The sequence below is a fragment of the Lepidochelys kempii genome, chromosome 9 (genome assembly GCF_965140265.1).
Source record: "Lepidochelys kempii isolate rLepKem1 chromosome 9, rLepKem1.hap2, whole genome shotgun sequence".
In the NCBI taxonomy this organism is placed as follows: domain Eukaryota; kingdom Metazoa; phylum Chordata; order Testudines; family Cheloniidae; genus Lepidochelys; species Lepidochelys kempii.
Window position 1 is genome coordinate 55,887,912 of NC_133264.1, and position 25,333 is coordinate 55,913,244.

Genomic DNA, 25,333 nt, shown 5'->3' on the forward strand with positions numbered 1-25,333 from the left:
GCTACTGTGCATGTGCACACCCCTGATTGGAATCGACATGAACAAGCACTCAAAGAAGAAGTCATGTGCCCCAGCCCCATAATCATTTTTGTTGCTCTCCACTGAACTCTCTCCAATTTGTCCACATCCTTTCTGTAGTGGGGGGCCCAAAACTGGACGCAGTACTCCAGATGTGGCCTCACCAGTGCCCAATAGAAGGGAATAATCACTTCCCTTGATCTGCTGGCAATGCTCCTACTAATGCAGCCCAATATGCCTTTAGCCTTCATGGCAACAGTCTGGCACAGCGGGGTACCTGTAGGGGATCACAGCCGGGGAATCCCTGAGAAAAAGGGCCCAGAGAGAGAGACGCTCCCACAGAGCATGAAGGCTGGCTCTGCTTCAGCTGCACCTCTCTGGTCACTCCAGGATCAGCGACAGTGGGGCTGATCCCACACCTTCCTTCACATGCCAGCACAGCTGCCACAGAGACATGGCAAGGAGACATGGAGGGCACTCAAGGGAGGAGAAGCCTATACAGATTCAAAGCAAATGATGCCAGTAAATGAATGTTATAACTTATGGCTGTTTACAACACAGTAGCCCGTGGAGGTACCAGCAGAGATTATATCCAGGTGCTGCACCCACACACTGGGAGAGACTGGCCCTACCCCAGAGAGGTCTGTGGCTAAATGGGCACAGGACAGGAGAGGAAATGGAGGCCAGGGATGTGATGTGATTTGCCCAAGGTCAGTGTCCAAGGTGGGATGGACCCCAGTCTCCTGACTCCCAGGTCACTGTCTTATTCAGTAGCCCAGCCAGGGCCTAATCACATCCCCACTCTTGATGTCAAAAGGAGGGGAGTGAAGGTTGTGTAGCATTCCTGGAGATAAGTCAGCTGTTTCCCTCCTTAGCACAGGGTTGCTGGTGCGGGATGGGAGGGGTGGGGAGGCAGCTGGGAAATCTCTCAGTGTTGAGCCCTTTGATTCTGTCCCTTTAAAAAGCTGCCTTGAGTTTATCCTGCTGCTCCAGTTCTGCCCCGGTGACCTTTGAGGTGGGGGCTGGGGTGAGGGGGTGGGATAGAAATTTCCGCAGAAACTTGAAGTCACCAGTTTCTTTCGTTCCTTCCTCCTCCTTCGATCTGTAAAACCCTAACACTGTCCAGATCCTCCCTGTTGGCCCAGATCACTCCGTCCCGCTCCGTGTTGTTATTGTTCTGTTTCTGAGGAGGATTAGGGTGAGCTCCCCCTCCCATCCCCCAACCCACATATGGGATCCACAAATGTGCCTAGCATTTTCCACCAAGCTCAGCAGAAATTCACCCAGAAGGTCAGTGACCAAAGAAACGGGCGATCCATCATAAAACACACTGTTTTCATTTCCCAGGATAGAGGGGAGGGGGCTGGGATTGAGAAAAAGAACAAAACCATGAAAAGAAAACAACCTCAGCTCCTTCTCTGCAAAGACAACCTTCCCCATTTGCAGGAATGTGACAGCTGATGCTCTTAATATGATTATCATAATTATTTCTTTACTAGAAATTTTATTAAAAGCCTCTTTTGAAATCCATGCTCAGGGAGCCAAATCTCCAGCTGAGTCCTGGATGGAAGGACAGAGCAGAGGGAAGCGTGGGGAGGAGAGACCGAGTGTGTGCATGCGTGTGTGCATGCGTGTGTGCATGCGTGTGCACGCCTGCATAGGGAAGGTATGGCTGCAGAACTGGCCTGAGACACTTTCTCAAGTTAAAAGGCTGTGAAAATGTTATGGTTCCCATGGCAATAAGTGGGCCCTAGCTGGTGCCTAATAGGATTTCTCTGTCCTCAGCTTGTTATATAAGCCCTTTAACTGTCTTTCTCCCACTCCCTGCCAATCTCTCCTGCTCCCTCAGCCCCCCTCCCTCATCCACCTTTATCTCTGGGTTTTGCACCCCTTTTTTTCACTGGGACTAGCTCCTGGGTCCCTCTTTCTGTGCCACAGTTCCTCAGACCTTATTGTATGCCAGTGCGGCCCCCTCCTTCCTCAGATCCCTCTGCCTCCTTGTGCTCTGAATTCCCTTCTCCTGCTTGCCTGTGTGGTCCCTTCCAGGGTCGGACTTTGAAATCTGTTGAAAGGAGCTCATTGTTGCCAAAATAAACAGCCTGTCATGTTAAATTGCTCTCTCTCCTCTTTCATGTTCTTTAATTTTCTGCCCCCCCCCCCGTCCTTTTGTGGTGGGCCATTCTCTTGCTCTGATGCTGACTCACCAGAGCTGTTAGCCAGGGAGCAGAGCCCAGATCACAGACAGCACTGGTCTAGGGCTCCCACCTGGCCCTTACTCCCCCAGGGTTTGAGCCAGCTTGTGCCATCTGCCGTGGCTGGTATAGAAGCGATGGTTGTGGGAAGCTCACAGCTGCTCCCCAAGCAGCGTACCCAGCAGGAAGGCTCTGAGGCACTTGCATGGGATGACAGCACACAGCTACAATGTGTTTTGGGTCTGTTATGAATGCTGCTGGTGTTGTGTGACTGCCACCACCAGGGACTGACCCCAGGACCCCCAGAGCTAAAAGCACGAGCTGCTACAGCTTGAGCTAAAGAGCCAACACTTCATGGCTAGAGCTGCTGCTGCAAAGACTCCTCTCCTCTGTGGATGGGCATGGCATGGGGCCTGTAACACACTCCCCTGTGGGCAACACTTGCACTGATGGCTGGACTCAGGGCAAAGACCCGTGCAGGTGAGGCCGGACTTGTCTCCTCTGTCAGACGGGCTTGCTCAGACTCTTGGCAAGCAGACAGTTAACCCCTGGTGCACAGATGACCCAGAACAACCATACATACCTCCCTCCCTGCAGAGTCTCTCTCTCTTGCCAGCTCCTTTATGTGCTCATTCAAGCTCTTGGCCTCTCTCTGATGGGCAGCCACCGCGTCTTCAAACTGAGCCTGGAAGGTGTGCAGCACTCCGGTGATACTGGTGACTGTGTTCTGTGGGGGGACCAGGAGGGGAAAATGCCATCAGTGATGCTCGGTCTGCGTGCCCATGTGTGCCAGGCTGGTTGCAGACCATGCTGCTTTACTTCTTGCACTCATGCTCCAACCAGCTAACACCCAAGTGTAACGCACTCACTGTCAGCTGGTCCCACGGAGCCCAGAGCATAAGGACCATGGGGAGGAGCGTGCTGGTTTGCAGGACAAGGCTCTGTAAGCCAGTGGATGATGCCAAAGGGCGGCTGCCTCCTCCCTAAGCCAGGTCAGCACTGGTGACAGACAGTGCCCATGCTGCTCAAGGGACCAGTGTTTTGCTTTACAGCTAGCGTGCACTGCAGAAGGCCCAAGTGACAGCCACCACCTTGGCCAGGGCCTGAACCAGAGACCTCCAGAGCTAAACAGGAGAGCTGCTCCAGAACTGGGACTGTGACGGACAGGCATCCTCCGTACATCAGACACAGAGGGGCACGGAATACACGTGGGCCAGCAGGTTTCAAATCCCTGCCTTCCTCTGCCCAGCTCCTGCGCTCCCACGGTGTGCAACTCCCCTCCCTGCCTTCCTGACATGTTTCTATGTGCCTTGCAATGCAGCTACAGCAAGGCCTGGCTCCCATCCCACCCCCAGTGCTGTGCATTGCGAGGGACTGTGTAGTGCTGCAGTGGAGTGAAAGCAGTGTGAGTTCATAGTGAGGACCACTTGTTTCCACAGGCCGATTTCCCAACCATGTAGTTGTTAGTCAGAGGAGAATCAGGCCCACAGGGGGATTCACCCCGTGCCTGTACTGAGCCCAATGTGTGCCCTTGATCCTTGGACTGCTGGGGCTAGTTAGCCCCCAGCCTGTGTCCAAGCAGCCTCACAGGCCAGCCTCTCTTGGGTCCTGGCTATAGTGTCCCCCCAGCAGCTGGGAATGGCTGGGTTTAGCAATGTCCCAGCCATGCCCTCAGCACACCTCCTGGACTGGAGGCTCCTTCAGGGCATCATGCAGGGCAGCTATTCCAGCTCTGTGCCTGGAGGGGGCAGCCTCCTACTGCAGGGGGGCGTGACACTTGTGCTGGCACAAAGGGGTGAATTCCCCACGATAGGACCAGACAGCAGCCTGGCCTTGCAGATGCACTTGAACAGAGGCATGCCCCCCCATATCCACTGCAGGAGCAAGCAGATGAGCAGGGCTGAGCTCCACTGCCGACATGCCTGCAAGCACAGCAATGCTGGCACATGGGGGTAGCAATCTGGCCTGGGACAGTCCCCTTCTAGGAGCCAGGGAGAAGGGGGCAGGAATTGTGCCTTTTAACCAGGGCTCTAGGCAAAGGGATGGACAGCAGCCCATAGCGTTTAGCCAGGAAGGATTTAAAGGACATCGTCAGCTGTTTACATGTGTTCTCTTTTTCCCTTTCCATTGTGTCAGATGCCCATTTTGATTCTTTACTGTGTCCCATGATCTGCCCAGGATCTTTTTTCTTCTGCATTTCTAATGGAGCTAAAATTCATAGAATCATAAAATGCAGAGATGAAAGACGACCTGTTAGATCATCCACCCCAGCCCCCTGCCAATGCAGAACTGCTCCCCGCAGAACATTCCCGAGTGACTTGTCTAATCTAGACCAAGTATGAGCAGCTCCAGCGAAGGGGCTTCCAGCACTTCCCTGAGAAGATTATTCCATGGTTTAATTGCCTTTATTGTTAGGAAATTTTTACTGATGTCTAGCCTAAATTTTTGTTTGTGAAGTTTGATCCCATTATTTTGTCACTCCTCCCTGAGCTACTCTATTCAATCATCCCTCTCTGTCATGTTCCCATCCTTTAATACTGCACAGTTCTTGCACCCCTTCAGGGTCCTGCACTGTACTATACAAAGATTTCATTCATGTCGCCTTTTCCCAGACATAGGCCAGTCCTTCTGAACCTGCAATCGCTTTTGTTGCCTCTCTCTGAATTGACTCCCGTTTGCCACTATCTTCCTTGAAATGGGGCACCCAAAACTGCTACACGCAGAATTCCAAAGGTGCTTGAACTAACCTGTTACCTCTCTGGGTTGGGATGTTACGGGCCAGATACCCAGCTGGTGAAAATTAGCATAGCAACACTGACTTCCATGGAGTTATGCTGATTTGCACCAGCTGAAGATATGGCCCACAGGGATACAGCCTATGGGCCCCAGGAAGTGACTGGCAAAACTCTAATCAGCTCCAACAGAAGGAGGATCAGACTTGCACCAGCATGGCGATACAATGGATGCTATCCACTGTCACGCCTCAGCATCTCCTCCCTGCTTTGTAGATTTGTGCTTTCCCCCCATCCGCCAAAAGGCCCTAGACCCTCATCCTGCAAAACTCAAGTGCTTTACTTAACTCATATGAGCAATGCTGCTGAACTCAGCAGGGTTCCTCAGCTGTGTGAGCGCTTGGGAGCTTGGGGCCCACTTAGATTTTTTTTCCAACTTAAAGCTGGTTAATTCTTGCCCATTTCTCTTCTCTCTCTGTGTCCACGTATATTTTCTCTGCAGCCTCCTGGATGCTTTATATTATCCAGGCTTCAGTGGGGATTCCTAGGATATCTGCATGATAACTGCTTTCAACTACCTGAAAGGGGGTTCCAAAGAGGATGGATCTAGACTGTTCTCAGTGGTAGCAGATGACAGTACAAGGAATAATGGCCTCAAGTTGCAGTGTGGGAGGTTTAGTTTGGATATTAGGAAAAACTTTTTCACTAGGAGGGTGGTGAAGCACTGGAATGGGTTACCTAGGGAGGTGGTGGAATCTCCTTCCTTAGAGGTTTTTAAGGTCAGGCTTGACAAAGCCCTGGCTGGGATGATTTAGTTGGGGATTGGTCCTGCTTTGAGCAGCGGGTTGGACTAGATGACATGCCGAGGTCCCTTCCAACCCTGATATTCTATGATTCTATGAAAACATTTTCATTTGTGTGGTATCCCACCAGCAGCATTTACACGGATACAGCTCCTGCAGATTTACTCATAAACCATACACAGAGCATCCCCTGGCATTTCCTAGGGCTCTTCACAAACTAGGGCTTTCTGTTCTGGATGCAAGGAATAGCCTGTATCGAGGTACTCCGCCTTAGGAGGGGCTTTAAAGGGATGCGCTCCCCCTACCCATTTCTGTCTGTATTACTGTACACCTAGTATTGCTACAAGTAGTCCCAAAGATGCCCAAAGCCAATAGCATTTGACCACTTGCTCTCTTGCACTGTTTCTCCTGTGTACTAAAGGAAGGCCCCAATTCTGCCAGCTAGTCCTCCCAAACGGCTCCATGTCCACAGGACACCATACTGATTTCAGGCCTGTGTGGAACCATACTCTAGTCAGCAGAGCTCTGGGCAGCCATGTATAGGGCTAGTGTCAGTGGTTTCCCTGAGATCTGTGTGGGTCTCTCACACAGCAACAGGGGAGAGAAAACCACACTTGAGCCGAGGACAGCACAAACCTGTCAGGGGGTTTCATGGGCAGGGACAGCACTTGAAACCTCATTTGATCCCTTTTATATAAGATTTGGTGCCACTGCAGGACTTTGGTTGCAACAATGATCTATACGGTCCCAGATTATATCAATAACGACACATCCTGGCGCAAGTGCTAGAGGAGCCAACTAGGGGGGGCGCTTTTCTTGACCTGCTGCTCACAAACCGGGTAGAATTAGTGGGGGAAGCAAAAGTGGATGGGAATCTGGGAGGCAGCGACCATGAGTTGGTTGAGTTCAGGATCCTGACGCAGGGAAGAAAGGTAAGCAGCAGGATACGGACCCTGGACTTCAGGAAAGCAGACTTCGACTCCCTCAGGGAACGGATGGCCAGGATCCCCTGGGGGACGAACTTGAAGGGGAAAGGAGTCCAGGAGAGCTGGATGTATTTCAAGGAATCCCTGTTGAGGTTACAGGGACAAACCATCCCAATGAGTCGAAAGAATAGTAAATATGGCAGGCGACCAGCTTGGCTTAATGGTGAAATCCTAGCGGATCTTAAACATAAAAAAGAAGCTTACAAGAAGTGGAAGGTTGGACATATGACCAGGGAAGAGTATAAAAATATTGCTCGGGCATGTAGGAATGTTATCAGGAGGGCCAAATCGCACCTGGAGCTGCAGCTTGCAAGAGATGTCAAGAGTAACAAGAAGGGTTTCTTCAGGTATGTTAGCAACAGGAAGAAAGCCAAGGAATGTGTGGGCCCCTTACTGAATGAGGGAGGCAACCTAGTGACAGAGGATGTGGAAAAAGCTAATGTACTCAATGCTTTTTTGCCTCTGTTTTCACTAACAAGGTCAGCTCCCAGACTGCTGCGCTGGGCATCACAAAATGGGGAAGAGATGGCCAGCCCTCTGTGGAGATAGAGGTGGTTAGGGACTATTTAGAAAAGCTGGACGTGCACAAGTCCATGGGGCCGGATGAGTTGCATCCGAGAGTGCTGAAGGAATTGGCGGCTGTGATTGCAGAGCCATTGGCCATTATCTTTGAAAACTCGTGGCGAACCGGGGAAGTCCCGGATGACTGGAAAAAGGCTAATGTAGTGCCAATCTTTAAAAAAGGGAAGAAGGAGGATCCTGGGAACTACAGGCCAGTCAGCCTCACTTCAGTCCCTGGAAAAATCATGGAGCAGGTCCTCAGAGAATCAATCCTGAAGCACTTGCATGAGAGGAAAGTGATCAGGAACAGCCAGCATGGATTCACCAAGGGAAGGTCATGCCTGACTAATCTAATTGCCTTTTATGATGAGATTACTGGTTCTGTGGATGAAGGGAAAGCAGTGGATGTATTGTTTCTTGACTTTAGCAAAGCTTTTGACACGGTCTCCCACATTCTTGTCAGCAAGTTAAGGAAGTATGGGCTGGATGAATGCACTACAAGGTGGGTAGAAAGCTGGCTAGATTGTCGGGCTCAACGGGTAGTGATCAATGGCTCCATATCTAGTTGGCAGCCGGTATCAAGTGGAGTACCCCAAGGGTCGGTCCTGGGACCGGTTTTGTTCAATATCTTCATAAATGATCTGGAGGATGGTGTGGATTGCACTCTCAGCAAATTTGCGGATGATACTAAACTGGGAGGAGTGGTAGATACGCTGGAGGGGAGGGATAGGATACAGAAGGACCTAGACCAATTGGAAGATTGGGCCAAAAGGAATCTGATGAGGTTCAATAAGGATAAGTGCAGGGTCCTGCACTTAGGACGGAAGAACCCAATGCACAGCTACAGACTAGGGACTGAATGGCTAGGCAGCAGTTCTGCGGAAAAGGACCTAGGGGTGACAGTGGACGAGAAGCTGGATATGAGTCAGCAGTGTGCCCTTGTTGCCAAGAAGGCCAATGGCATTTTGGGATGTATAAGTAGGGGCATAGCGAGCAGATCGAGGGACGTGATCGTTCCCCTCTATTCGACATTGGTGAGGCCTCATCTGGAGTACTGTGTCCAGTTTTGGGTCCCACACTTCAAGAAGGATGTGGATAAATTGGAGAGAGTCCAGCGAAGGGCAACAAAAATGATTAGGGGACTGGAACACATGAGTTATGAGGAGAGGCTGAGGGAGCTGGGAATGTTTAGCTTGCAGAAGAGAAGAATGAGGGGGGATTTGATAGCTGCTTTCAACTACCTGAAAGGGGGTTCCAAAGAGGATGGCTCTAGACTGTTCTCAATGGTAGCAGATGACAGAACGAGGAGTAATGGTCTCAAGTTGCAGTGGGGGAGGTTTAGGTTGGATATTAGGAAAAACTTTTTCACTAAGAGGGTGGTGAAACACTGGAATGCGTTACCTAGGGAGGTGGTAGAATCTCCTTCCTTAGAGGTTTTTAAGGTCAGGCTTGACAAAGCCCTGGCTGGGATGATTTAACTGGGAATTGGTCCTGCTTTGAGCAGGGGGTTGGACTAGATGACCTTCTGGGGTCCCTTCCAACCCTGATATTCTATGATTCTATGATTCTATGATCCCCAACACAGAATTGATGCAGGAAGGGATGACACAAACGTCAATGACTGCATCCCAAGAGCTTCCCTCCTCGGTTCTGTCTTACTACAGCACGTATTGGTGTATAACGGAAACGGTTTATCAAAGTCATGTTCAATAACATGATTGAATCTCTTTACAAACTCAAGGTAAACTTGGTTAGAACAATAGTGGATTGGAACTGCTTTTGCAGCCTGGTTCCTGTATGTCTCATGTCATCTTGCCAAGAGCTAAGGAACATAACTACTTTATCCATGCAAGCTCTGGCAAATGTTTGGAATCCAATTAACATCAACTTAATGTAGATATTACTGTTGTTTATAGTACAGGAATCTTGGCATTTAGCCATGAAAGCAATGTGGTAGTGTGCCTCCGTTTCCCTTTTTATACAGCACATCAGGTCTGGAATGTCTTTTGCCCTGTGAAAAGTTCCAATACTGTTTACAGCCCTTAACTGTGCAACATCAGTATAACAAGGCCTCTTAACACAAAGTGCATTCTCATGTATTCCTTTTAACATGTTCAAGGGATTTTCCAAAAGATTAGGCACTTTGTACATTTTTACAGTTTTTGGTAATACCAACATATTAGTTACCAAAATTACCATGAGCAATAACAACAAATTCATTGCAAGTGTCCATCTACATTCATGTTTGTTATTCCACACCTTTGGCTCAATACTATTGGGGTTTGGTCCTTTCAGGGTTAGCCTGTGGCTTCCCTTTGCAAAATTAAGGTCTCTCTTTCCTTCCTGTCCTGAAGGATCAAACCCTGATTTCTCTAGTTTAACAGAATTCACTGGCTGATTAGGTGTGCTCTCTGTGCTAATAGCTATTAGCAAGTCCGTCTTCTCCCTGCCAGCCAAGTAATTTGCATTACCACAGACAGGAGCCAGTTCATCAGTTTTCATATCCTTAACTGCTATCAATTCCAAGGCTGGACTCTGTCTTAAAGAGATACCATCCATTTTCACTAACAAGCTAGACTCAAAGTTCTGTGGTCCTTCCCTTACCAACCTTGGCTTCCACATGGAATCAGATGTTAAGTTCACTGAGAGAATACAAGTCATATCCAAAGTGTCTAGAGATGAGAGTGTACCTGCTATCCCCTGCATCCTCGAGAGATTAACTACACAGCTGTTCTGCCTTGCAGACTCAGCTACCCAGTCTTCCCTCCAAACCTGAGACACAGACTGTTCACTCCAGAATCAGCATGGAGACATTCCTCTCTCAACAAGGTTGTCTCCCCAACAAGCTGGTCAAACACAGCCACTTGGTTATAGGACTCTTCAACTTTCTTAACAGCTGTCACTCCGTCTGAGACCTTCTCAAAGCTATCCACACTGGATTTTTCAAAAGGAAAGTCAGTGGATCCATTCACCATAGAAAATTTCTGGCTGTTAGGAACTGAAACTTTCTTGATTAAATCACTTTCACACCCTTCAGTTGCAGTAAACTGCTTGCAAACACTACCATGAGGATTCCTTTCCCCAGGAGCTTTTCTAAGCAGCAATTCAACCCTCACAGAAATTCTGCCTTTACCCTCTTCACCTAGGGCTTGCTCTAAAGGAACACTTTCCTGAGCAACAACAGACTCTTTCTAGGTCTCACTTACATCCAGAATCACCTCTGAGACAACTACACTATTTTCAACCATCACAGGCTGAAAGGCACCTTCTGTCTACTCCACAGAAAAAGAAGAGCCTGAGACACATTCTCCTTTCCCAGACACACAGCTTGGGATCTCATTTCCCTTGTCCCAGCACACAGGCCTGTTCACAGACAACTGCTTGGAGACCGGGGTAGCTCCCTCCATCGGCAAGTCAATACTCCTGACAGACTCAGGCACATTTCCTTCACTGTCACAATTTTCTACACAGGTAACAGGTAAGGTATAGGGACACTCATCTTCCACTATCCTCGCCTTCCCACACAGCTGACTAGACAAAGCCATCAGCTCACAAGGCTGCCTAGGCTCATCCAAACTTTCCTTCCCAGGCACATTGCCACTCCCCACAGATAAACTGTTGCTCTTCTCACTACACTGAGCTACTTCCAGCAAATCATAGTTACCTTTTTCAGGTTCACTCTTATAAGCTGTACTAGCTAACAATCCATCACCCATCAAAATTCTACCCTTTCCTTCCTCAGTTAGGGCTTCAACCTGACCATCCACTTTAATCTGCTCCTGAGAAACATTGTCTGACCAATGAGTTTTTTCTGTGCTTGATCTAATTCCAGATTCATTTCTGAGACATTAGACAGACAGTCAGAAACTTCATTCACAGACAAACAGCTACTTTCCAAAGATAAACTTTTGGAAAAACCCTCCATAGACACAACTTTGGGATTCATCCTCTCCTGTGCCTCGTTTGTGTTAACTTGACTGAACATAGCTTTAATATCATTTCCAATCATAAGATCCTTAGGGATTGTGTTCTTCACTCCCACAACCATGGTGCCCTCAAATCCCTTCCATTTAAGGTGGATTTTAGCCAAAGGCACCCTGACAAAATATACTCAGATAGGGGTATAACAGTTACACTTTCATCTGGCCAGTAATCTTCCTCCCTGACAAGACTTGCTTTAACCAGAGTAATATCTGCTGTGGTGTCCCTCCATGCCATATACCTCACTCTATTCATAGAATCATAGAATATCAGGGTTGGAAGGGACCCCAGAAGGTCATCTAGTCCAACCCCCTGCTCGAAGCAGGACCAATTCCCAGTTAAATCATCCCAGCCAGGGCTTTGTCAAGCCTGACCTTAAAAACCTCTAAGGAAGGAGATTCTACCACCTCCCTAGGTAACGCATTCCAGTGTTTCACCACCCTCTTAGTGAAAAAGTTTTTCCTAATATCCAATCTAAACCTCCCCCACTGCAACTTGCAACATTCACTTCTGCACTGCTAATAAACTCTGCATTATTTTTCCCATATTTAGCTTCAATATGCGTTTTAAGGTCAAATTTAGGCCCTGTTTTGGGTATGGGCATCTGCAATCTCTGCAGCCCGTAGGACTGACTCATGGTCCCTATCACACACAGCTGCTCTCACATGGTCAGGCACGATGTCTAAGAACTGTTCCAAAGTTATTAAATCCAGCAGTTTTTCAAAACTCCCATGCGCCTTTGCTCCCACAACCCACTTTTTAACAAAACCCATCAGCTTATGAGCACATTCTACAAAAGTACAATCGTTGGACATTTTAAACTTTCTAAACTTAACTCTGTAAGAATCAGGACTAACCTTGAACCACCACAACACAGAATCTTTAAACCGCTCATAATCCAAGGCTTCTTGTTCCCCCAATTCATTAAATACCTCCCTGGTTTTCCCAGTCAGCCTGGTCAGCAGGACAGGCATTCGCTGATCATCAGGGATTTGGTACAGATTGCAGAGGCATTCAAAGGTGGACAAAAACTCCTCTATGTCCTCAGTATCGTTGTAAATGGGACACATCCTTTCCCACTTCTTCTCGTAGCGGTGGGGAAGTGGAGTACCAGGTGGCGATGACTTTCTCCGCTCTTCCATGACTTGGAGCTGAAGTTTCGCCATCTCCTGTTCCATCTTGTGAGTCTCCTATTGACCCTGTCGAGCTTTCTCCTCATCCGCCAGCAGCTCCAGATGCCCCTTATGAGCTTTTTCTTCTCTCTCAGCAGCCTCTTTATCTCTCTCAGCAGCTTCTCTTTCAAACTCAGCATTCTTTTGCTTTTCCAGCAATCGAAGATCTGCTAGATTCTGTTCCTGGTCAAGTTGCAGTTTATTTGTTGCCTTTTGCACTCTCATTTTTTCTGCAGCTTCTGTAGCCTCAGGTAAGGGCTGTGCTCCTGCCTCCTGATCACTGGCCACTAACAGATTTCTCATTTCTTGATTTGTAGCTTTCTTTCTAAAGCTTATCCCCTTTTCTGAACACAGATCTTCCAGAGTTTTTTTGCCAAGGCCCTCATATGCTCTTCGCTCACCCATTGCAACTACTCTTTAACCAACCCAAATCTCAATACTAAAATTCAAATTTGGATAGTGTGGGGTTCTGACCTAAAGTTTAATTGACCTGGTTCGGTGGATCCAAGCACGACTACGCCACTGTATCGATGCTGGTTCTGGCGGGACCCAACTGAGAGTGCCAATTCAGGACAAATTGCTTAAAGCAGGGCAGTTACAGCCCAAGGCTGGGGTTTCTATGCACACCAAGGCAAACCAAACCAGCCAAACAGAGAAGACTTTGGTTTTACCCCACTGGCTAACCACAAGTCACACAAGCAATTCCCTTAGACACTTCAAAGTTTCCCAATATCGCCACCAGTGCCACTCATTATGGTTATGAACATTATGGACAAATGGTTATGAAAACCAATACCCCAGTAAAAGAAAAAAGGTTCTCTCGATCCCAAAGGACCAAGCCCCAGACCCCAGTCAATATACAAATCAGATCTTACCCACAAATCACGCTGTTGCCAATCCTTTAGAATCTAAAATCTAAAGGTGTACTCATAAAAGGAAAAAGATATAGATGAGAGCTAGAATTGGTTAAATGGAATCAATTACATACAGTAATGGCAAAGTTCTTGGTTCAGGCTTGCAGCAGTGGTGGAATAAACTGCAGGTTCAAATCAAGTCTCTGGAGTACATCCACAGCTGGGATGGGTCTTTCAGTCCTTGGTTCAAAGCTTCAGTGTAGCAAAGTTCCTCCAGAGGTATGAAGCAGGATTGAAGACAAGATGGAGGAGCTGCAGCAGCTTTTTATATTCTCTTGCCATGTGGTCTTTCTTTCTTTGTTCCAAAGACAAGCTGTCCATCATCTGGCATGGAAACACCTCAGAGTTCTGTCCATAGGCATGTTCCTGCATACCTTGCTGAGTCCCAAGGCATGTCTGCCTTCTCTCAGTGGGTCAGTTGTATAGCTGATGGTCCTTAATGGGCCACCAAGCAGGCTAGGTAGAGCTGACACCAACTTATCTGGGGTATCACCCAGAAGCATAGCACAAGTTTGAACTACAGCCAGTATAGAGCCAATATTCATAACTTCAACTACAAAAATGATACACACATATAGACAGCTTAATCATAATCAGCAAACTATAACCTTGTCTTAGACACCTCATTTGACCCCTTTTATATAAGATTTGGTGCCACTACAGGACTTTGGTTGCAACAATGATCTATACGGTCCCAGATTACATCCATAACGTCACACATCCTCAGTAGTGTATTCTCAATGTAAATCCTTGGCAATGCCAGGGAAGACATTCTGGAGGGAGCCAATGACAGAGCACTGTGGGCCTCAGAAGGGGAACCATCCAAGGCAACCCTGAAGGAGTGTTTGGTAGGAGAGCAGGGCCTTTCTATCCAGAGGATAGCGTGATCAGCTGTGTTTAGTGGAGCGTACAGTTAGGCTAAAAGGCTGTGCAGCTTGGTCAGGGAGAGACTGTTGGTGACCTGGCTAAAGGCAGTTTGAGAAGAAGAGGGGCAAGCAGCCAAACTGCAGGAGGTGTAAACGGGGGAAGTTGAGGCAGTGGGAGTAGAGCATGTGCTTGAGAAGTATGGAGGCAAGAGGGAGGAGGGTTGGCAGCTAGAGAGAAGGTAGGATCAAGGAAATATCTCAGAGGACAGGGAGACAGTAGATTGGTTGGAGGCCAAGGGCAGGAGCCAGGTAACCAGCAATATCTGAGGACAAGGAAGAGGGATGGGCTAAGGTGAGTTCAAGGGAGGTCAAGAGTGCAGCGGGATTTGGGCTGAGATATGGGCTAGAGCAGTGGTTCTCAACCAGAGGTATGCATACCCCTAGGGGTACACAGAGGTCTTCCAGGAGGTACATCAACTGATCTAGATGTTTGCCTAGTTTTACAACAGGCTACATAAAAAGCACTAGCGAAATCAGTACAAACTAAAATTTCATGAGACTTGTTTATACTGCTCTATATACTATACATTGAAATGTAAGTACAAGATTTATATTCCAATTGATTTATTTGATAATTATATGGTAAAAATGAGGCAGTAGCAATGTTTCAGTACTAGTGTGCTGTGACACTTTTGTATTTTTATGTCCAATTTGGTAAGCAAGTAATTTTTAAGTGAGGTGACACTTGGGGAAACACAAGACAAATCAGTCTCCAGAAAGGGGTACAGTAGTCTGGAAAGGTTGAAAGTCACTGGGCTAGAGGATACCACATGGGACTGGGACTCAGAAGATCTGGCTTCTGATTCTGCCTCTGTCACTGACTTTCTGTGTGACCTAAGGGGTGTCACTTCCCGTCTCTGTCTGATGTGATGCTCAGAGAGGGAGAATGCTGTGGGAGAGCAGCCATGATGGGGGAGGGATAATTGTCCTTAGCACTTCCATGGCACTTCATGTCTTCTAACCATAATCAAATCCAATCAAGTAATTAAGGGCCTAATTAAATCCTGCTTTGTGGCCTGATCACAAAACTTCAAAACACCTGATGTTCCCCTGAATGAATGTTCCACAGCAGGCTTTGACAGCCTTGATTTGTGCCCCAAGTCCAGCATAAATCTCTGTGTGTAAGAACATTGGGTGCTGAGGGAAGGTGGCTATGGCTGCCACACACAGAGAAAGCTCTGCACGTGCCTTTCCTTTCTTCCTGAGGATTTTCTCCCTTTCCCCCTCCCTCCCTGCCCCATCTCCCTCTTCTGTGCTCTCTCAGTTTTGTCCTTTGCTTCTTTTCCTGCTCTCCCTTCCTGTTGCCTCCTCCCCTACCTGCTGATCTATGGTTTCATTCCCATTCCCTGCCCTCCACCTCTGGCCCCTCTCTGTTCTTCCCCTTCACTGCTCCGCCTGGATTATCCTCAGCCTCCACACTGCTTCTCTCTATGAGCCAGCAATAAAGCAAAGCAAAACAGACCAGCTCTGTCAGTTTCATCTTGTTTCTGGGCTAGTCTTGAGAAGAGCTCAGGAACATGAAACTGACTAGATCCTGTTTTGCTACTTCTCTTACATGTGGTGGAAGGGAAGGCGGTAAGGAGAGGTGTTTTGTGCCACACTCTGGCCTGCACTCCTCGGTACGTCAATCCCTATCCTAGAGAAATCTGCTGTTGGAATGTATATTAGTGACTTTTATTATTGTCTATATAATGCCACATAATGTGTATACGCATGAATCTTGAGAGGTAGCTAAAAAACAGAGATCCAGCAACAAAGGGTTTACAGTCTAGTTATTCACACAATTGCACATCCCACCTCGGGGTTAAAGATGAAAGTCCATCCTTTCCCCATAGAAATCAAGGGAACTTTTTCTTTTGACTTCAATGAGAATACAAGTGGGCCCAGGGAATCAAATGGAACATTTTCCAAGGGAACAAGGTCTCTCCCCTTTTGATCACAGCAGTACACCACAACAGGTTATTTCCATTCCTCCCACTTAGTGATTTTTGGGGGTAGGGGGATGTTTATAGTCATTGAGGGAAGTTATTCTTTGCATCTGATTTCCCTTTAGTTCCCAATCAATCTTTCCAATGTCAATGCTTTGCAGACGAGTTCTGATTGGAGTTTTATAGCCTTCTTGTACTGTTGTTTGGTGTTAAGGGACTATTCTTTAATGTGCATGTTCTCCTTTGGAATGATCTATCTGGTGGCTGAGCCCCCACAAATGTCAAGCATATATTTCTGATTATAAAACCAAATCAAACCAAACCCCCCAACATTGTGTTAGCTCACTGAAACCTCACAATGGATTCTGCAAGCAAACTACAGGGACCAACAGCATAAGCAACGGTCAAGCACACAGGGCTGCCTATGTGCCTTAATTTTGGCCCATAACAGCACTCTATGCAGAGTGATGTGACTCTGATAACAACAAACTTTAGCCAGGAAGTAGATTTAGACTGGCCAAGTCATCTGACTTGTAAGATCAGTCACTTTTTCAGTGCATGTAGGAGGCTGTGATAAATGAAGGGGGGGGGGCTCCCTTTTATGGACACCCAGCCAGCCAGTAGCTATAAAATCCCTCTTAGTAGCTGTTCTCTAACTGCTCTACCTGTAAAGTGTTAAAAAGTCTCATTGCTATGCATAGGTAAAAGGAAGTGAGTGGGCACCTGGCGAAAAGAGCCAATGGGAAGGCTAGAACTTTTTAAAATTGAAACAAGACTCCCCTTCTGTCTGTCTGTTGTTCTCCTGGGGAGAGGCGGGCAGGACAGCAGTTATGCTGTAAGAAGCTTGGGTCAGGTATGAGAAAATCATCAATATCATACCTCGAAACTACTCATTTAAAACCAGATATGTAAGTAGATTAGGAAGACGCAATTAGGTTTATCCCTTTTATTTCATTATGGCTTGTGGATTCCTCTGTGCTAACACCAGGTGCTTTTGTTTTGCTTGTAACCTTTAAGCTAGACCTCAAAAAAACTATTCTTGATGCTTAATCTTTGTAGTTGCTCTTTTAAAATTTAGCAATAGCCTGAATTCCCAAATGTATTTTCTTTCTTTCTTTTTTTTTATTAATAAAATTTACCTTTTTTTAGGACAAAACTGGATTTGTGTGTCTTAAGAGGTTTCTGCACATTGTTTAATTAACTGGTGGCAACAGCTAATTTCCCTTTTTTTTCTTTCTCAGCTCATACTAAGAAAGCAGGACAAACAGCAAGTTATCTCAAGTGCCTATACACAAATGCAAGAAGCCTGGGAAACAAGCAGGGAGAACTGGAAGTCCTGGCACAATCAAGGAATTATGTTGTGATTGGAATCACAGAGACTTGGTGGGGTAACTCACATAACTGGAGTGCTGTCATGGATGGATATAAATTGTTTAGGAAGGACAGGCAGAGCAGAAAAGGTTGAACTGTATGGAAGAGAGCAGTATGACTGCTCTGAGCTCTGATATGAAACTGCAGAAAAACCTGAATGTCTCTGGATTAAGTTTAGAAGCGTGAGCAACAAGGGTGATGTCATGGTGGGAGTCTGCTATAGACCACAGGATCAGGGGGTTGAGATGGACGAAGCTTTCTTCCGGCAACTAATGGAAGTTTACTAGATCGCAGGCCCTGGTTCTTATGGGAGACTTCAATCACCCTGATATCTGCTGGGAGAGCAGTACAGCGGTGCACAGGCAATCCAGGAAGTTTTTGGAAAGGGTAGGGGACAATTATCCTGGTGCAAGTGCTGGAGGAACCAACTACGGGCAGAGCTCTTCTTGACCTGCTGCTCACAAACCGGGAAGAATTAGTAGTGGAAGCAAAAGTGGATGGGAACCTGGGAGGCAGTGACCATGAGATGGTCGAGTTCAGGATCCTGACACAAGGAAGAAAGGAAAGCAGCAGAATACAGACCCTGGACTTCAGAAAAGCAGGCTTTGACAACCTCAGGGAACTGATGGGCAGAATCCCCTGGGAGAATAACATGAGGGGGAAAGGAGTCCAGGAGAGTTGGCTGTATTTTAAAGAATCCTTATTGAGGTTACAGGGACAAACCATCCTGATGTGTAGAAAGAATAGGAAATATGGCAGGCGACCAGCTTGGCTTAACAGTGAAATCCTTGCTGATCTTAAACACAAAAAAGAAGCTGACAAGACGTGGAAGATTGGACAAATGACCAGGGAAGAGTATAAAAATATTGCTCAGACATGCAGGAGTGAAATCAGGAAGGCCAAATCACACCTAGAGTTGCAGCTAGCAAGAGATGTTAAGAGTAAAAAGAAGGGTTTCTTCAGGTATGTTAGCAACAAGAAGAAAGTAAGGAAAGTGTCTTCCCCTTACTGAATGAGGGAGGCAACCTAGTGACAGAGGATGTGGAAAAAGCTAATGTACTCAATGCTTTTTTTGCCTCTGTCTTCATGAACAAGGTCAGCTCCCAGACTACTGCACTGGGCAGCACAGCATGGGGAGGAGGTGACCAGCCCTCTGTGGAGAAAGAAGTGGTTCGGGACTATTTAGAAAAGCTGGACAAGCACAAGTCAATGGGGCCGGATGCGTTGCATCCGAGAGTGCTAAAGGAATTGGCGGATGTGATTGCACAGCCATTGGCCGCTATCTCTGAAAACTCATGGTGATCGGGGGAGGTCCCAGACGACTGAAAAAAGGCTAATGTAGTGCCCATCTTTAAAAAAGGGAAGGAGGAGGATCCTGGGAACTTCAGGCCAGTCAGGCTCACCTCAGTCCCTGGAAAAATCATGGAGCAGGTCCTCAAGGAATCAATTCTGAAGCACTTAGAGGAGAGGAAAGTGATCAGGAACAGTCAGCCTGGATTCACCAAGGGCAAGTCATACCTGACTAATCTAATTGTCTTCTATGATGAGATAACTGGCTCTGTGGATGAGAGCAAAGCAGTGGACGTGTTGTTCCTTGACTTTAGCAAAGCTTTTCACACTGTTTCCCACAGTATTCTTTCCAGCAAATTAAAGAAGTATGGGCTGGATGAATGGACTATAAGGTGGATAGAAAGTTGGCTAGATTGTCGAGCTCAACGGGTAGTGATTAATGGCTCCATGTCTAGTTGGCAGCCGGTATCAAGTAGAGTGCCCCAAGGGTTGGTCCTCGGGCCGGTTTTGTTCAATATCTTCATTAATGATCTGGAGGATGGCGTGGACTGCACCCTCAGCAAGTTTGCAGATGACATTAAATTGGGAGGAGAGGTAGATACGCTGGAGGGTAGGGATAGGATACAGAGGGACCTAGACATATTAGAGGATTGGGCCAAAGGAAATCTGATGAGGTTCAGCAAGGACAAGTGCAGAGTCCTGCACTTAGGACGGAAGAATCCCATGCACTGCTACAGACTAGGGACCAAATGGCTAGGCAGCAGTTCTGCAGAAAAGGACCTAGGGGTTACAGTGGATGAGAAGCTGGATACGAGTCAACAATGTGCCCTTGTTGCCAAGAAGGCCAATGGCATTTTGGGCTGTATAAGTAGGGGCACTGCCAGCAGATTGAGGGACGTGATCGTTCCCCTCTATTCGACATTGGTGAGGCCTCATCTGGAGTACTGTGTCCAGTTTTGGGCCCCACACTACAAGAAGGATGTGGAAACATGGAAAACATCCAGCGGAGGGCAACAAAAATGATTAGGGGACTGGAACACATGACCTATGAGGAGAGGCTGAGGGAACTGGGGTTGTTTAGTCTGCGGAAGAGAAGAATGAGGGGGGGATTTGATAGCTGCTTTCAACTACCTGAAAGGGGGTTCCAAAGAGGATGAATCTAGACTGTTTTCAGTGGTAGCTGATGACAGAACGAGGAGTAATGGTCTCAAGTTGCAGTGGGGGAGGTTTAGGTTGGATATTAGGAAAAACTTTTTCACTAGGAGGGTGGTGAAACACTGGGATGTGTTACCTACGGAGGTGAAAGGGCTTGAGGGTATCCCACAGAAAGGAATTCCCAGGTGTGCCTTCCTGGACTCTTAAAGGGGTTCTGTACTTGGGTGATGGCAGCATCTACCAATCCGAGGTCAGAATAAAGCTGTAACCTTGGGAGTTTAATATAAGCCTGGAGTGGCCAGTGTTAACTTTTAGAATCGTTGCAGGCCTCCCCTTCTGCACTTGAAGTGCCAGAGTGCGGATTTAGCCTTAACAGAGGCAGTGAAAGACTTGTTCACTTCTCCACCCAAACGAGTTTTTATTCTCATAGCAAGGCTCTGTCTATATGCAGAAGTTGTAGCAGTCTAGTGTGTATCGATCTAAGTGGACCAATGTAACGGCACTGACTGTGTGTCCATCCTGTGCACATGCCCCAGGTTAAAGCTACTTCCCCTTTGAAGCTTCACATCCACATTGCACAGTGCTGTACTGCCATAAGCGTGTTGCACTGCAGGTAGGTATCCCAGGCACCAACTGCTGTTTCTAGGCACTATGCATTCTGGGTACTTTTCACGGCAGATTAGGAGATACCAGTCGGTGTGCAGAGGAACTGTCTGACTATGGGTCCAACTCCTATCATCCCTCCTGTTGTATCCCAGAATTCATCTGGAGCTTGCTGGCCCAGGCCATTTTCAAATAACTGGCTAGCAACATGGAGGATAAACAGGCAATCCTGTCCATTACTCATACTCATCAGCTTCAATGGGATCACTCACATGCCTGGAATTCGACATGTGCTTAAGCACCTTCCTGCTGCAGGGCTGGCCACAGCAGAACTCCAGCCTGCAGGATCCTGCAGGGCACATGACTGTTTGGGCCACATGGTGTCTAGAGAAGGATTTGAGCTCACCTTATCCTGCTCCTGGCGGTTCAGAGCCTCCAGCTTCACCCGGTCAATATCCATCCTGGCATTCATAAGCTCCCGCTGGGCCTCACTGAGCTTCTCTGACAGTAGACTCTTCTCTGTTTCCTTCAGGGACAGCACCTGGCAGGATGCAACAGACAGGAGCCATCATTCAAGAATGGCACATGTGGAAGGTCAAGTGCAGGAGCTCAGCATATTGGGAGGGAAGGACATTCTCCACAGGTACCCCCTGCTAGGACTGCAGTAGCTGTACACTTCCTTGCAGCTAGCACTGTTATGCCATTCAATCGAGAGCCTCCTGCTGGCACAGGCTGAGCCTGTAGTGGCTGTGGGGTTACCCACACCCAGCACTCAAAATCACTCCCCACAGCGCCTCCCGCTGGCATAGGCTGGGCCTGAAGTAGTCTCACTGACCCATAGACTTTAAGGTCAGAAGGGACCATCATGATCATCTAGTCCGACCTTCTGCACATTGCAGGCCACGGAACCTCGCCCACCCACTCCTGTAATAGACCCCTAACCGAGTTACTGAAGTCCTCAAATCACAATTTAAAGTCTTGAAGTTACAGAGAATCAACCATTTACACTAGCTTAAACCTGCAAGTGACCCTGCCCCATGCTGCAGAGGAAGGCGAAAACCTGCCAATCTGACCCGGGTAAAAATTCCTTCTCAATCCCAAATATAGCAATCGATTAGACCCTCAGCATTTCAGCAAAACCCACCAGCCAGACACCTGGGAAAGAATTGTCTGTGTCCTGTCTAGTGTCCCGTCCCATCTAGTGTCCTGTCTCCGCCCATTGGAGATATTTGCTGCTAGCAGTTGCAGATTGGCTACATGCCATTGTAGGCAACCTCAACATACCATTCCCACCATAAACATATCAAGCTCAGGCTTGAAGCCAGTTAGATTTTTTCCCCCACTGCTCCTCTTGGAAGGCTGTTCCAGAACTTCACTCCTCTGATGGTTAGAAACCTTTGTATATTTCAAGCCTAAACTTGTTGATGGCCAGTTTATAGACATTTGTTCTGCACTGGCGCTTAACTTAAATAACTCCTCTCCCTTGCTGGTGTTTATCCCTCTGACACATTTATAGAGAACAGTCATATCTCCCCTCAGCCTTCATTTGGTTAGGCTAAACAAGCCAAGCTCCTTAAGTCTTCTCTTGTAAGGTATGTTCTCCATTCCTCTGAGATCCCCAGAGCCCTTCTCTGGGTTCCCCACAGCCAGCATGCTATACCACTCCCCACAGCGCCTTCCGCTGGGAGGGGCTGGGACTGGAGCTTTCCTGCAGCCCGTGCTCCTCCAGGACCATTGCTCTCCCTGCTTACCGTCTGCTTGTCATTCTCCAACAGGAGAAGGCTTTCATCCCGCTCCTGCTGCAAACTCAGTACTTCCTCAGCCAGCTCCTCTTTCTCAGCCTCACATTTGGACAGCAGCTCCTCCTTCTCCTGCTGCAGCCGGTGCACAGCCTCTTCCTTCTCCTCCTTCAGTGCCAGATATAAGCTCTCCTGACATCGAGCAAGAGCAGAGCAGGCTGTTAAGGACAGGTCTGGATGGGGACAAACCTTCCTGAAAAGTTACAGCCCTCACCCTGCTGTGTGCAGAGCCATGTGGCACTCCATACAGGGCTTGCCTGACAGAGAGGTCAGGGAGAAGGTTAACGCTGTGATGGCCCAGCTACTGTGCATGTCATGCTTCCGGCCAGCACGGAGGAGAACACTTGGGACAAAGAATACACAATGTAGCTAGGTTCCCAGGACTGCCTGTGATCTGGAGTCTTCACCATATTACTATGTGGAGGAGAGGAAGGTGATCAGGAACAGTCAACATGGATTACCAAGGGCAAGTCATGGCTGACCTACCTGATTGCCTTCTATGATGAGATAACTGGCTCTATGGATATGGGGAAAGCGATGGATGTGATATATCTTGACTTTAGCAAAGCTTTTGATATGGTCTCCCACAGTATTCTTGCCAGCAAGTTAAAAAAGTATGGATTGGATGAATGGACTATAAGGTGGAAAAAAGCTGGCTAGATTGTCGTGCTCAACTGGTGGTGATCAATGGCTCAATGTCTAGTTGGCACCCAGTATCAAGTGGAGTGCCCCAGGGGTCGGTCCTGGGGCCAGTTTTGTTCAACATCTTTATTCATGATCTGGATGATGGGATGAATTGCACCCTCAGCAAGTTCACAGATGACACTAAGCTGGGGGAAGAGGTAGATACGCTGGAAGGTAGGGATGGGGTGACCTAGACAAATTAGAGGATTGGGCCAAAAGAAATCTGATGAGGTTCAACAAGGAAAAGTGCAGAGTCCTGCACTTAGGAAGGAAGAATCCCATAGACTGCTACAGGCTGGGGTTCCAAATGACTAAGTAGCAGTTCTGCAGAAAAGGACCTGGGAAAAGTTATGAAGGGGTCACCATGCCCTGGGAAAGGTGCCCCATGGTATGTTACCCACGGGTCACCATGCCCCTGGTAAGGCTCCCCATCGTATGTTACCCACAGGTCATCATGCTCCAGGTAAGATGCCCCATGGTACATTACCCACGGTTCACCATGCCCTGGGTAATGTGCTCCATGGTATGATACCAAGGGGTAACCATGCTCGAAGAAAGGCGCCCCATGGTACGTAACCCAGGGGACACTGGGCCCTGGATAAGGAGCCCTGTGGTAATTTACCCAGGGATCATCGTGCCCTGGGTAGGGCGTGCCATTTTACGTTACCCAGGAGTCACTGTGCGCCGGGTAAGGCGCTCCATGATAAGTTACCCAGGGGTCACACCCTGTCTCGGGTAAGGTGCTCCATGGTATATAACCAAGGGGTCACCCTGCCCTGCGTGAGATGCCCCATGGTACATTACCCAGGGGTCACCATGTTCTGGGGAAGGTATCCCATGGTATGTTATCAAGGGGTCACAGTGCCCTGCGTAAGGTGCCCCATGATACATTACCCAGGGGTCGCTGTGCCCCAGGTAAGGCGCACTATGGTACATTAGCCAGGGGTTACCATGTCCCGTGCACAGCACCCCATGGTACCTTACCCAGCAGTCGTACTGCCCTGCATAAATCTGTCCATGGTACGTTACCCAGCAGTCACCGTGCCCTGGGCAAGGGGCCCCATGGTATGTTACTGTGGGGCGCTGTGCCCCGGGTAAGGCATCCCATGGTATGTTACCTTGGGGGCACCGTGCCCCGGGTAAGGTGCCCCATGGTATGTTTCTGTGGGGCACCGTGCCCCGGGTAAGGTGCCCCATGGTATGTTATGCAGGAGTTGCCATGCCTCAAGTAAGGCTCTGCATGGTATGCTACCCAGGGATCGCTGTGCCCTGGAAAAGGAGCCCTATGGTACATTATCCAGGAGTCACCGTATGCCAGGTAAGGTCCCCTATAATACGTCACCCAGGAGTCACTGTGACCTGGGTAAGGAGTCAACATGCCCTGGGTAAGGCACCTCATGGTAAGTTACCAAGGGGTCACCGTGCTTCAGGTAAGGTGCCCCATGGTGCATGTGATTTTGCACCCCATAATGCTTTGTAGAAATATGCTTATGAGTGTAAATATGACATAACTGGAATATGTTTTATGCTAGATATGCCATTTAACTTATTTTTGCAAAGCTTATGAGCTACTGAATATATTCATCCTATTTGTATGCATGTATCATTTTTATATCTGAAGTTATGAGCATTGGCTCTATGCTTGTATTTAAAGTGTTTGCTGTAGGAAGCACATAAGGCAGATTTGGTCAACATAATGTGAAGGGGTTATTCAAGTAATTGGGAGTACTTAACTAGCAATGGACTTTGGAAGATGCCAATCCACATCTGAGCTTTCCTGGGGACGTTCAAACTAACATGTAAACAATGGCATCGGCCTGCAAAAAGCTGAATTGTTCATAGACTTGTGAGTTGCCCAGGTAGCTACAGACTCCATCTTGTTACTGTGATTTTGAACAGGCGAACAAAGGGGTTTCCGCCCACAAGAGAAAGAATATAAAAGGCCCTGGAAACCCCTCCATTTTGTCTTCAGCTGGCTCAAAACAAAGAAACTGGTACAAAGGACAGTAACTATGTGGGTGTGAGTGAGTGCTGGACCCAGACTAGGAAGGAGTCTAGTCTGTGAAAGAAGCTTATTGGAATATCTCTGAGGCAAAAAGCTGAATCATTCATAGACATGTGACTTGCCCAGGTGGCTACAGACTCCATATTGTTGCTGTGATTTTGCAAGACAGGATCAACAAGACAGGGTACTGAAGTCCCAAGCTGCAAGGGAAAA

At 47.9% G+C, this 25,333-nt stretch overlaps 1 protein-coding gene across 1 annotated transcript in view; it reads right to left on the bottom strand.

Annotated features, from left to right (window-relative positions):
• Positions 1 to 25,333, bottom strand: part of CROCC2 (ciliary rootlet coiled-coil, rootletin family member 2) — a 215,378-nt gene that overhangs the window by 77,954 nt on the left and 112,091 nt on the right. Inside the window, exons 21-23 of the mRNA XM_073358695.1 lie at positions 22,384 to 22,563; positions 21,039 to 21,173; positions 2,794 to 2,937 (exon numbers count right to left, since the gene is read on the bottom strand). Of these exons, the coding sequence (XP_073214796.1) occupies positions 2,794 to 2,937; positions 21,039 to 21,173; positions 22,384 to 22,563 (459 nt within the window). The remainder of the gene's footprint in view (positions 1 to 2,793; positions 2,938 to 21,038; positions 21,174 to 22,383; positions 22,564 to 25,333) is intronic.